The sequence below is a fragment of the Typopeltis vanoorti genome, chromosome 24, assembly GCF_054136105.1.
Source record: "Typopeltis vanoorti isolate ZY-2024b chromosome 24, IOZ_Tvanoo_1.0, whole genome shotgun sequence".
In the NCBI taxonomy this organism is placed as follows: domain Eukaryota; kingdom Metazoa; phylum Arthropoda; class Arachnida; order Uropygi; family Thelyphonidae; genus Typopeltis; species Typopeltis vanoorti.
The window spans coordinates 65838204-65852197 of NC_143572.1; the positions used below are offsets into that span (position 1 = coordinate 65838204).

General features: G+C 33.1%; 1 protein-coding gene across 1 annotated transcript in view; it reads left to right on the forward strand.

Moving 5' to 3' along the window:
• Shark (SH2 ankyrin repeat kinase) overlaps positions 1 to 13994 on the forward strand; it is a 266529-nt gene that overhangs the window by 148409 nt on the left and 104126 nt on the right. The window contains exons 11-12 of the mRNA XM_090413998.1: positions 3840 to 3880; positions 10893 to 11004. Coding sequence (XP_090270124.1) covers positions 3840 to 3880; positions 10893 to 11004 — 153 coding nt within the window. The remainder of the gene's footprint in view (positions 1 to 3839; positions 3881 to 10892; positions 11005 to 13994) is intronic.

A 13994-nucleotide genomic window follows, 5' to 3' on the forward strand; every position in this document is an offset into this window, starting at 1 on the left:
GAAGAGAGAACTCGTCTTGAGTGTTAGGTTAAGAGTGAAGAAAGCTAAGGGAAGAACTAAGGGTTTTTGTGAGAAGAAAGAGACAAAAACTGTGTTTTTGAAGCATTGAAGGTGACTAGATTGTTGTGTTTAGGGAATTTATTGTAGATGATTTTGATGCTTGACATATTTGAGTACTGCAAGGTTTGTTGTACGAGGAGGATGAATGGATAGTTCTTTTATCAGCAAAACTGATGTAGTTTGAGATCAGTGAGAGGTCATTTCTGTATGTGAGACAGAAGGTGGGTGAAATAATAGATTTCTGATGAACAGCTACATTTTATGAAAAATCTGGAGAGAGAGAGAGAAAAAGTGAAAATACCCTTTTTTTTTATTACATGCTGTCAACAACCATACAGAAGGCTGGAAATCCAATTATGAATGGAGGAAGATCTTGGAAATGTCAAGCACAACAGCACAAGTTTCTTCAAATATTTACATGGCCCATGCCTGAGGTGGATGATGTATATGAGTAGATCTGCTTTGGATCTTGATTGATGAAATCCGCATTGGTGGTCATTGATTAAATTGCAGTTCTCCAGATATCAATGAAGTTGACTTTTAATGACCTCTATTACATTAGACAACACTAAGGTCAGAGCAGTAAGTTGATAGTTTGATGGTAAACACCCATGACTTTTAGGAATTGGCTGTATTGCTTCTCTGCAATAGGATGGATGCTAGCTGGGAATATGGTGTAGAGATAAGGAACAGGTGTTAGTTCAGGTTATTATAGTTATTAAGATAGGCATGATTAAAACATTACGAGATAAAGCATACCAGATGTCAAGTACTTTCAACAGAATTCTTAATATACCTCCTACAACACTCCTGTACTTAACTAGATTTTAAGAATGCAGTCATGCTACCTTACATCAAGAAAGCTACAGACAAACTTGTTCCATGAATACAGCATTAAAGTGGCTTTTTTACCATTGCATAAAATCTCCAGATTCTGACATCCACCAAAATCTCCATATCATCCCATGGAAAAAACCAGGCATTTATGAGAATCATTGCTCTTGTGGCATTTGCTATGTAGGCCAAATGGGAAGGTTGGGGAAAATTCACATGTCAGAACACATAAAAGTCAAAAAAAGAAGACAGCATAAATCAGGTTTGTCATCTCATACATCTGCCACAGCCATCAAGTAGTTTGGCAACAAACAAAAATGCCTTAAATTGATCATAATTGCTTTACAAGAAAGTTCAAGGAAGCCTCTGAAATGCTGTGGATCCCCACGTGATGTAACATAAATCAAGGCTTAATCCTATACCAGATTTGGATGCTTTCATTAAAAATCTAATTGCCACAGACCTAAGATATGATATGTGCTATACTACAGAACATGACAGTAGCAACTAGCAGTGTTCCAACACATATACTGTAATTAATTTAACATTTTTATTCTGGTTATTTATTTATATGTACAAATTGTGAAGTTCAGATAACATCTGATATGTGTGATTAATTGTTTCTAGTCTCTTTTCTGTACAACTTTTACTAATACTCCTGACTATATAAGTCTGATAACTTATGAAACTTGTAGAGTTATATTTTATTAAACTCATTATTTATTTTAAAACATGTAGTCTCAATACCGGAAGCTATCTGCAGTATAATCTATCACTTCTATGGCACCTTTGGCTTCCAAAAAAATTTCGTATCCTTTTGCACTTAAGGTTTTACTTCTGATCTGGCCAGCTGTTTACCCTCTGCAAATCCCAAATCTGCCCAACCAAGGTGGGGCAGATTACAACCTAGGAATAGGATCACATTTGGAATGGTGTACCTAAAACCCTCTAAAAATTCTTGGTGTTCAGACAAGGATAGTTTAATCTAATGACTCCCTCTCTGTCTTTCACAAACTCTTTTCAGCCTTTGTCTCAGAAACAGATCCTACGTTGTGTCTCCTCTATAGATGTTTCCATGGGTTCAGCTAGCTCAGCAGAACTAGCATCCATCATCCTTCCCATTTCTGCTAAACCTGCAGTAGCAGGAGCAATGTTGGTTCAACATCCATTTGTAATTAACTATTGACTCATCAAACCTGCTACTCCTGCTAAAGGATCCTATCAATCTCAGTTCTGTAGAGCAGCCTTCTCTATCAAGTATCCTCAAGGACTATGATGTCCATCTCTTCAAAAACAATGTTAACAGATTACCTGTCTCTTGGTCTATCTGCACATGCACTACATTTATTTCCAGCTTTTGGGCCTTGGAGCCTCTCGTGTGGAGTGATTTAAAAAAATGCATGATATAATTGTACCATTTTGAGTACAGTTTCTCTGGCATCCTATCATTTGCCTTTTCCAGATTTACAAAACTAGATGGATATAGTCACATTATTTATCAACTGTTTGCCTTAAAGCGAAGTCTTTATCTTGGTGACAAAAGCAAAGACTTTGTCTATGTTCCCTGAACCTGTTTTGAGTATAGATTCTTTTGGCATCCTATCATATGCCTTTTTAGATTTATAAAACTAAAAAATATATATAAAAAGTAAAAAATAAAATATAAATTAAATAAAAATATAAATAAAAGCAAAAAATTTGTCTCGAGTACACCTGCATAAATCTTATCTATGCCATGGTATACTTCTGGTCCATTATCCCCTCAATCAACCAATCGGTAATGTCCTGTCTGATGATAGGAGAAAGAAAACTTAAAGCTAGCGAAAGTAAATCCACTCACCATGCACTGATTACTAGGGAGCTTTTAGTTACCTAAGTTCACAGCATTAATATCATTTTAAAGGAAATTAACAATTTTCTTTAGTCAAAAAAAAAGTGACCAAAAAAAATTTTTTTTTATTTCTGCATCAATTTATGACCAAGTTTGAATAGATTATCTCATCATCACACATGCATATCAAAGTAACTTGGTTCAAATAAATAAAGTACCTTATTGATTATCTGGATGAATTAAATACAAAGTACATCATCATTCTATTTAGAATAAACACATATTAAAAATAATTATCATAGCCTCACACAATTGAGCTAAGTATGGTATCATCTGAGATTCCATGTCTTTCTTAGACACTATCCTTGTGAGAAAGAAACAGACATCAGAACTGGAATGATGGTTGTTATGAATATCAATCATTACTTTGAGGCTCACTGACAATGACCAGATGGAGCTATCCCATCTGGTCATTTTTAGTGTCTCATGTTATTTTCCTTGATTTCCCCAGCCACTGTTTAAAAAAAAAAAAAAATTGTACATTGAAGATTTGCTTATCATGGGGATTTTCAGGAATACATCCTATCCTACTTTGCTGTTTAGAATGGATGGCATGGGGAAATTCAACTGCATTTTAAACTAGAGCCTTTTTAGTTTTAAATTTCTTTGTTACAGGTAAGTAACAAAGATCAACTCACTTGAGGTTTTTCTTCTTTAAAAAAAAAAAACCTCAAAATATTAACTCTGCAACTCAGAAAAAAACAGCTGTAATACATGTCATAATTACATTCTTATAATAATTGTTATGCTTATTAACATGAAATAATGGCACTATTCTTGCTACCTTTCTCACCTTTCTGTTAGTTCACTGACAGATAATATACTCAAATTGTTCTGTTTGCTGCTTTCCATTACTGAAACTGAAAGGCTTCTATGCGCTCCCTTGGGAGGATGAAAAGCCAGAGGATTTATTTTTTATATGTTATTAATATTGTATTGTATTGTATTCTGTTATTAATGTGCTTAATATTTTCATATGTTAAGCACAACATATATGCATATATATTCATATAATATATTTATATATAACATTTTTCTTGTCTTTTCTTTTCAGAACCATTAATTAGCCAAAACACAAACAGCATTACTAGTGAGGTAAGAAAAACAAAATCAAATTGTAAAATAATAAAAATAAATAAATTAGCTAATGCCTTTTATTCCCTTATAGTGAGTAGGCAAGGCCATGTTAGCCCTGTCTAATTTATCTAATTAAGCTTTATTTAGCTTTATCTAATTAAATTGTATTGCTGTCCTAATTGTGTCATAAATATACATTTGTCCTATTCTGTCTTTCAGTTTGTGGGTATAATATGAATATAGCATGCATCATATTGGTGGTGCTTTTTAAGAATTCATTGTAAACCAGATTTACAATCTAGATTTACATGGCATTACTACTTTCTTGACTTATGAATTTATTTTTGATTTGAAAATATGTATACATTCAAGCTTTCATAATTAGTATGTAATTAGGATAGTTGTAGAGTCCTGTAAATGGTGTAATTAAGAGTGTCATCGATATCTCATTTCTCTGTTTAGAATTCTCTTTCTGCATTAAAATTTATTTTCTCAATTATAAGAACTTTAGAAATGTATTCTTCAAATACTATATAAAATTCATGGATCTTAAAACTAATGGAGTAAACATTGTCCTTTTTGTGGTTTGAGGGTTTAATGTTAATATAACTTGCATCATATTGATGCTTTTTTGCATATTTGCTTCAAATTTTATTATAGAGTATTCATCATAAACTGAGTTATCGAGTAAAAGAGGTTTTTTGATTTATTTTGATATATTTTCAAGAAGAGGATATTGGGTTGTAGAGAAGATAGTGAAACACTTAGTGAATTAATACTGAGGAGAATGGCTGTAATTAATAGTTTACAAATAATTGTATAATATTTTCAGGTAGGAATCATTTCTCTTTATGTCTAAAATTTGTTAAACTGAAACAGATGGTTTAATTTAAATATTAAACTCAAATTCATGCCTAACATAGTGAGTAATGTTCTGAATAAAAGTATTTAACACTTGTGTTAAAAAAAAAAAAACATATGTATACAATTTTATATATATCCTGACCCTAGGGTATTACAGATAAATTAAAATTATGTGTAATAGAGAGTTTCCATTGTTTTGTTAGTAATGACAATGCCCTTTATTGGAAAGAACTGTGTTTACATTCCATCTAGGACACAAAAAATATTTATAATGTCTTTTCAAGTATGAAGATCTTGTTTGAGATGGTAGTGTTTCTCATCTTGCAAAACAGGCAAACCTGTTCAAGGATACATACAATTGACAGATACAGAAGACTATATATGTCTACTCAGAGCATTACATAGGTTTTTATGCTTCTTTGTATCCAAGTTCTTGGCTGCAGTAGGCAATTGGGCCTAATATTTTAAGGGGGAAATGTATAATTATGTGGATTTGGGATAATTTTAGAATATGATTAATAACATTCATTAAGTTAGTCATCAATTGATATAACATCTTTCTTGTTCCTTCAGAAGGTATATTATCCTAATTTAAAGATCATCATTCACATATTAGCCTGTTTTTTAAAACAGATAACTTTGAACACATTAAATCTAATTAATCTGTAGTGATCATCAAAGATTATCATACTTAAAAATAAATAAATCCTCTCACTTTTTTGAGTGAAGTAGGCAGAGTTCCTTCAGCTGTAATTAACTTTTGGAAGATTGGTAGACAGCCAGTTTCACTCACCTTAACTGTAACTAATAGCTTGATTTCAAGATTCTTAGTGATTTTATAGGCATTAGGAGAGAAAGTATGACAGACTACTTCTGAAACAATGAGTGTTTTTTTTTCTCTCCTTCATGTATTCAGAGTTAAAAACTAGAGTTTCTGGTTTGTGCTAATTAGCATTTATCATCTTCAAAATAATTTCTAAGGCAGATAACTTTATGACCAAATATTTCAACATTATCACAAGTACAGAATAATAATTTCATGCATAATCTTGAAATCAAATTTTATAAAGAAGTCATCATTTGTCCATCTTTTCTTTTCTTTTTATGTGACTCCTTACACATGTAAGGTTTCATGGGTATGGAGTCACCCAAAAAGAAAAGAAAAGGGAAGAGGGACAAATGATACTCTTCTTTAAAATTTAGATTAATTTTATTTTATTTTATTTTATTTTTTTTTTTACATAATCCAGAAACTGCTCTAGAGATCAAACATGGAACTTTTTCAATCCACTCAGGTCTCCATTAAGCTGGGTAGTGGTAGTGTCATACGGGATGATGAAATACATTAGTTATTTTTGAAGATTACAAAATATTCCTGAGGTGATCTTTTTTTCTGAATGGATTTAAACAAAGAAATGCCAAATATCAAGAATGTTATTCTCATGAGTAGCCCGGAATGAATCTTCCTATATAATAATATAGAATCCAAATTCTAATTTCACCCATCTCGTTCGTTTTTTCGACTGCTTTGTAGTTGGAGAAACTCAGCAATAAATAAATATGAGAAACTAATAATAATAATTAAAAAAAGAATGAACCATAAACTCCAGTCTAAAGATGAAACATTTAGTAAATCCTGATTGAAGAGAAAGGTGAGATATAACTGTTGTTCAAAGATGTCCTCAGTTACATCATAAATCTGATAATCAGAAAAAAGACAATTCAAAGATCCAGTGCAAAGAAATTTGTGGTAGTGAAATAAAATAATTATTGAAAATGATACCACAAAAAAAAAAAAAAAAAAAATTTTTTTTTACTTTGATTCCATATGTGAGATAATATTCAGCCTGTAGTACATGGATGACAGAAAACTGAAATGAAAAAGAACTTGTTAACATTGGATTTGAATATCTGAGGTGGGGGGGGGGGTGTTCCAAAAGAAGCAATAGAATGAAATGAAGAGAAATTTGTTCTGTGTCTTGGTAGTTCAACTGTAAAAGGATATTGAATAGGTGTGCATGAATTTTAACAGATTTAGAGAGCAAGCCAATTAACAATACTAATTCTGTGACTGTAGGAGCTCTTATGGATGCTATCTCCCAGATGTAAGAATATTCAGTGGTTGGACAGGTTTGTAAAGTATGCTTTGAAAGTGAATGAGAAAACCTAATTTGTATACTGAAGAGACATGTTTGCATTATATTTATGCCAAGAAAGATTGGAAGATGAGAAATCTGTTTTGTTCAGAGATTTGAGTATTGTCAAAAACTAAGAGTGCAAGAAACATTTTTTTTTGTAAGAAATCCCAAGATTAAGTTTTACTATTTTTTTTTCAGTACTAATTTCTCAAATGAAGAAAAAGAATGGAGAGTATTGTTATCAACAAAACTATGAATAGAATTTGAATTTGGAAGAAGGTGATTGGTGAAATTACAGAACTCTGAAGTACTTCAGCATTGGCAAAGAAATATGATGGGAGGAAGCCATGCACCATTACACACACACAGAGAGGAAGCTAAGAGTCCAGTCACACCAAGCAGGAGTGAGACATTAAGATGGTAACTTGTCGAGAAGGCCTCAGTGCCAATGTCAAATGCCTTGAAAATATCGAGAGTGACTACATAAGTTTGTCCATATCTTTTCATGACCTGTTCCCAGAGGTGAGTAAGGTTAGTTAGAAGGTCTACTGTATATTGATATCCATACTGGTGATCACTGATTAACTGATTTGTGGAAGATGCTGCTTTTTGATTACCATCTCCATCACATTAACATTACTCTGTACTGAGACAGAAGTTTCATGTTAGAATCATGAAACTTCTGTATAGTTTCATGATAGTGAAGGAAGTTCATTTAAAAATAGTCTTTAGCTTGCATGCCATACAATAAAAGGCAGTGGGCTAGATCAGACCCAGTGGCTGTAGTTTGTCGACTCCTGCTTTAGACAATCAGACCAGTATATGTCTGTTTTCATGCAGTTAAGACATACCAGTCTTGTGGCCTTAGTTCTAGTAATATACTGTTCTTGTGAAACCTCACACGGCTGATGTTATAGGTTCTTGTACCTCTCATATGTAAGATAAATATTTAAAAAATAAATAATGTTATTAGTGTTAGTGAAATAATACTAAGACAGTAGATTTTTTGATTAACTAACTTTCCATTAACTTTAAGAATTGAAAAAAAAAAGTCCATGATATTTTTTTCAATATTAGCTGGTACAGAATGAATTCAGGCTTCAATCAGATATCTGTCATGCACAATATAGTAATGCATAACTATCACACGGATCTCTGTTCTTGTTAAGATTTGAATCTTTACATTGCAGTACATAGCTTCAATCTGACTTCTGTGGAGGTTATGAGAAGCACTGAAATTTGTATACATATTTTTACTGGTATTAATCTTAAGTTTTTTTGGTCATATCGCTCAACATTTTCCATTATCCATCAGTTTCCGATTCAGTTTAGATCAGTGAATCAGAATACCGTCATTAAAAATATAAGCTTCAGCTTACATTTTTTTGAGCTTTGGATCTTGAAAATCCTGAGTTTGCCTTATGTGAGAGACAGGTGTATGAACCTGTTTATTTGCATTTAATTGGTATTTTTGGTAGAAATGGATTGATTGTGTTAAATATTAAGATTAGTGCTCATAATTAGGTACTACAATGTGTTCAGATGCAGCAGTCCATTGATTATGCCAAATATCACTAACTACTGTTCTGTAGTTTAATCCATGGCAATGCTTCTTGCAGTTATTGGTTTCCTTTCACACCTGAAAACTTCTCATTGCATGTAAGCTGCAAAATGGCAGCTATCTCTATAGAGAGACACAAATTCATATGAGGGTGGTCTGAAAAGCTCTCAGCCTAACAATGAAAAAACAAATTTATAATTTCAAAATTATTTTTATTTTTCAACATAATCTCCCTTAAGACAATTACATTTATTCCATAATAAATTTAGTTTAATCCTTTATCCAAGTGTAAGCAAACGAAGTTTGCACCTGAAGTATTTTCAGGACTGAGGCAACTTGTGGTAAAGGTGGACCAAGCTCTCATCACTCCTTGTCTCAGTATCTCCCATAACAAAGCACATCTCCTTGCGGACATGTATAATGCTATGCATTAAGGGAAGGGCCACTCACCAGACCGGTTTTGACCTTTATTGAGGTCTTGTCAGTGGGACCCAGTCCCAGAAGTGGTGATGCTAAGGCAGAAGCAATGGAGAAGTCATATTTACCTATACAAGTTGCCAAAAGGTGTACCACCTTATTATTAAATTACTCTGGATTTAGAGAAAGATGTTGGAAGTTTTTTTTACCACTTGGTTAGACTATAATAAATTTAGTTTAATCCTTTATCCAAGTGTAAACAAACAAAGTTTGCACCTGAAGTATCTTCAGGACTGAGGCAACTTGTTCTAGCGATGCTCAAACATCATTATTCCATCCCTGTAGTGGTTCTCAGTAAGATCTGCAAAATACCCCTCTACAGCTGCAATCACCTCTTGATTTGAAGAAAAATGTTGACCAGTGAGGAAGAGTTTTAGTTTTGGGAAGAGATAGAAGTCAGAGGGAGCCAAATCTGGGGAATTGGGTGGATGCTCTAACAATTCATAATGCAGATCCCTTAAATTTCCCATTGCCAAAACACTTTCGTGGGCAGGTGCATTGTCCTGATGAAAGATGATTTTTTTCTTCTGCAAACCAGGTCTTTTCTCGTGAATTTTTTTCGTCTATTCTGGTTAAAAGATCAGAATAATATTCCCCGTTATTGTTTTACCCTTTTCAAGATAATTATACACAAAATGCCTTTAGCATCCCATAACACCGATGCCATGACCTTTCCTGCTGATAGAACCGACTTCGTCTTCTTTGGTGCTGAACAACTGGCTTCTGTCCGCTGTTTGGATTCTGCTATGTAATGGTTAATCCAAGTCTCATCCATAGTAATAAATTGACTCACAAAATCAGTTTTATTCTTGTTAAAACTCTCCAAGCACTGTTCAAAGATTTTCATGCGAATGCATTTTTGATCTGCTGTGAGCATATGGGGGCACCCATCTTGTGCAAAGCTTTTTCATTTGCAATTCTTCATGCAAAATATATCCTACACATTCTTTTGAAATGCCTATAGTCTCAGCAATTTCACTCACTTTGAATCAACGGTCATCCAATACCATATTGTGCACTTCATCAATGATTTCTGGTGTTGTTACACTTTTTGGATGTCCTTCACGTGGATCATTTTCAAGGCTAGTACAGCTACTTCTAAACTCTGCAGCCCATTTCTTAATTGTTGAAAACGAAGGAGAAGAGTGCCCATAAACTTTTATAAACTTCAAATGAATTTCTTTTGGCCTTAAACCTTTTTTTACAAAGAATTTTATAACTGCACAATAATCAATTTTATCCATTATAAGGGATACAGACAACACTTTTGCTTCAGACAGCTGTATAAAACAAACTACCTGATAGGATGACTTGCAATTTCACATGGATGCTTATGACGGATGTACTAACTTTGAAAAGAAAATCTTGCCGGTAGTGTTGCCATCTATGGTCGAGGCTTTGAAGTTTCAGACCACCCTCGTAGCTTGTAAATAATCATTACGAAGACAACTATTCTCATTATTTGCGCTATGGTCAGCTTTGTGTTATAAGCATGCTTTTGTTATCTTAATTATGCTGTATACATACAAAATATAAGTTAACTCAGTCCACTGGCTGGAAAGGATATTACTGGTAGGAAAGTTCTCTCTTATTTTTATGAAATATTCCATTTGCCTGTTACAACTAAGCAACTTGGTTTACAAATTCAGTTTTCATAACAATAGAAAACAATCCAATTTTGGTAATGATAGGATTAACCTGTCATTACCAAAATTGGATTCTCTGACATTTTATGTCTTTTGGAGGTAAGGAGGGACTTATAAATATTCCTTGTATTTTAGATAATATTCTTCCAACTCGTGTGTTTTTTTTTTTTTTTCCATGACCCAAGAGTTCAATTGAACTCCTGAGTCACATAGAATCCACCATATTTTTAATATGATGTAATTATCTGAAACCAGTAGCATATTTCATTTGTTTTATATAATCAAAATGCAGTTTTTGTACTTTATCTATGGCATAATTATAATCTAAGTAATCATCTTTTCAGGCAGTGATTAACAATAATAATAATGATGATACTTTGACAAAGAGAAAATTGTCATCAAGTAGCCAACGATACTCAGCACCAAATCTCATTCGAAGAGATGCACTTACAATAGGTATATAAAATTATATTTTTTATAATTACTATTTATCCTTCTTCTTTCACTATTGAGAAGACTAGTTGCTTTTAGCAACACTGTTTACAAGACCATCCTGCAATCTTCTCCTTGGTCTTCCTGTGGTTCTCTTTCCCTTTGGTATCCAGTTATTTATTTTCCTTGCTTATCTGTTATCGTGTATTCTTTCTATGTGATTTTCCATTCTTTCTGATTTGTGAGTTCCTGATGTTGTTTAAAATTGTTATACCTTTAGTTTTTTCTTATTGTTTTCATCTCAGTGGTTTCATTAATTTGTCTTATTTTTATAGTTAATGCACTTGTTTCTCCTGCATGTGTTAGGGCCTTTATAGATTTTTTTTCTTTTTATATAGATTTTTCTTTTTTATAGATTTTTTTTTCTCTTCCAGATGAGGATGTTAAGACATCCAGATATTCTACTAGCTTTTATTGCTTTTTCTTGCTTCATTTTGTGTGGTGACATAGTTATTTACCATATATTTTCGCGTATAATGCGAACTAGAAATTTTGTTTGAAAACTAGCCCTAAAATGGCATGTCCATGTATAATGCGATCTGTTAATCTTATTCCCTAACATTATAAATAAAACAATACGAATTCACAAAAGAAATATTTATTTTAAAACAAAATGTCAAAATTCAATATGAATTAACGAAAGAAATATTTATTTTAAAACAAAATGTCAAAATCCTTTAAATTCTTCTTCATCTTTTGAGTCATCAAACATTTCATTTATAATTCATCTGTAAGCATTGCATCATCAGTGTAGCACTTGTCGTCATCATGCTCTCCATTTTGTTGTGCGTCATCCTTGCTTTTGTATATAAGTTTTAAAAGAGGTAAACCGTGAGTAGACATAACTATACATAATAAATAACGGAAAAACTCACGTAGAAATATTATTTAATAGTATAATTTTCGCCTGTGTGTCACAGGCATCTTCAGTACAATTAGGCACAAAAAATTAAACACTAACTGACAATTCCAAAAAGCGCCATCTAAGTAGCTGGTGTAAGATAACTAAAAAGGTCAATAACTTTCCTAAAAAAAAAAAAAAAAAAAAAATTAATACAATAAAAAGTTAGGAAAGATTAGCTGATTTGTAAAGTACTATTTCCCATAAAGGGGGATAGACGTAAGCCGTCGGAAAAAAAAACCACTGAATATTTTTGTTGCCTTTCGACTGTTTAGAAAAATCTCCACCTTTCTCGCTTCTCCAAAGGACAAGCTTCCACATCTTAATCATCCAGGTGTCTACCAGATTCCGTGCTCTTGTGGATTATGTTATTTCGGACAAACGGGAAGATCTGCCTCCATTCGGCTAGAAGAACACCAATCTTATATTGAATACTTTAAACCTGAAAAGTCTGGACTTGCAGAACATGCCATCTTCACTAGACACAGAGTTCATTGGAGAAAGACAAGAGTTCTTCACAAAAGTCAGTTTCTCATGGAACGCCTTTATAAAGAAGCATGTGAAACTCTACTTCATTCTCCTAACTTAAACAGATCCGACGGCTTACGTCTATCCCCTTTATGGGAGATAGTACTTTACAAATCAGCTAATCTTTCCTAACTTTTTATTGTATTAAATTTTTTTTTTTTTTTTTTTTTTAGGAAAGTTATTGACCTTTTTAGTTATCTTACACCAGCTACTTAGGTGGCGCTTTTTGGAATTGTCAGTTAGTGTTTAATTTTTTTTTTTGTGCCTAATTGTACTGAAGATGCCTGTGACACACAGGCGAAAATTATACTATTAAATAATATTTCTACGTGAGTTTTTCCGTTATTTATTATGTATTGCTTTTGTATATGACGTCATCTACAGATCTATCTATTGAATTACTTATTCCACATTTAAGAAATGAGTGTTGAATCATTTCAGATGGTATCGAATCCCAAGGTTCTTTAACCCAGCTGGTGACTAGGGTGATCTCAGGCTTCTGAAAATTCCCACCTTTGTCATCTTCACCAAACCAGATGACATCCATTCTCTTCATTTTTCACGTAAGTGATCTTTAAATGGCTTAATCAAGCTGACATCAAGTAGCTGCAAAATGAAAGTTAGACCACCCGGTATGACTGCTAGGTCTGTATGTAGCTCACCTGCTTTCTCTTTGCTTGCCTCTGTTAAATGTGCCCGGAACATATCCCAGACTAGCATGCTTTGTTGATGTAACAAGCTGCCTGAACGTATGTTCCATACTTGATCCAGCCACAATTGTACACCTTCTTCATCCATCCAACCTTTCTGATTGGCACGAACAAAGACACCCTGTGGAAATTTCATATGTTTCAGAATTGTCTTCCTTTTAAACATCACTGTCAGCTTTAATTTGGTTCCGTCTGCCATGCATGCTAGTACAACAGTAAAATGCTTTTTTTCATACCCGATTGTTTTCATGAGGACACTCTTTTCACCAACTGAGTTCACTGCTCGATTCCCAGGCATATCAAAGTACATGAGCGTCTCATCCATATTGCCTATTTGGGAAAGTTCATATCCGTGACACTTCCATAATTTTATGATAAATTTATGGAAAGACTCTACTTTTTCTTCAAGCTGCTTTGCTAACTTCTGCGCAAACACAAATTGCATTTCTTGTTACTATAATGCCATCTTGTTGTTGCATCAAAATCCATTCATTTAGCTCATCTTCAAGTTCTGGAAAGGATGCTACCTCTCCACGATGGGCACGTTTCGTTTAGGGGAGTTTTCCAAGACTGTCTTTTTGCTTACGCCAAAATCTAATATTACTCTCTGCTACACCAAATTCTCTCATAGCAACACTGTTATTATGTTCTTCTGCAAGTTGCACGACACGCAATTTAAATCCTGCTTCAAAAGATGACTGTTTACATTTCTTATGTTGAATTTTTTCTTGACAATTATTTATAAGACTATTACACTTTTTTTATATAATCTTTGTCAAGTAGCTTTATTTTATCCTCCTACATGTTTCACCAAT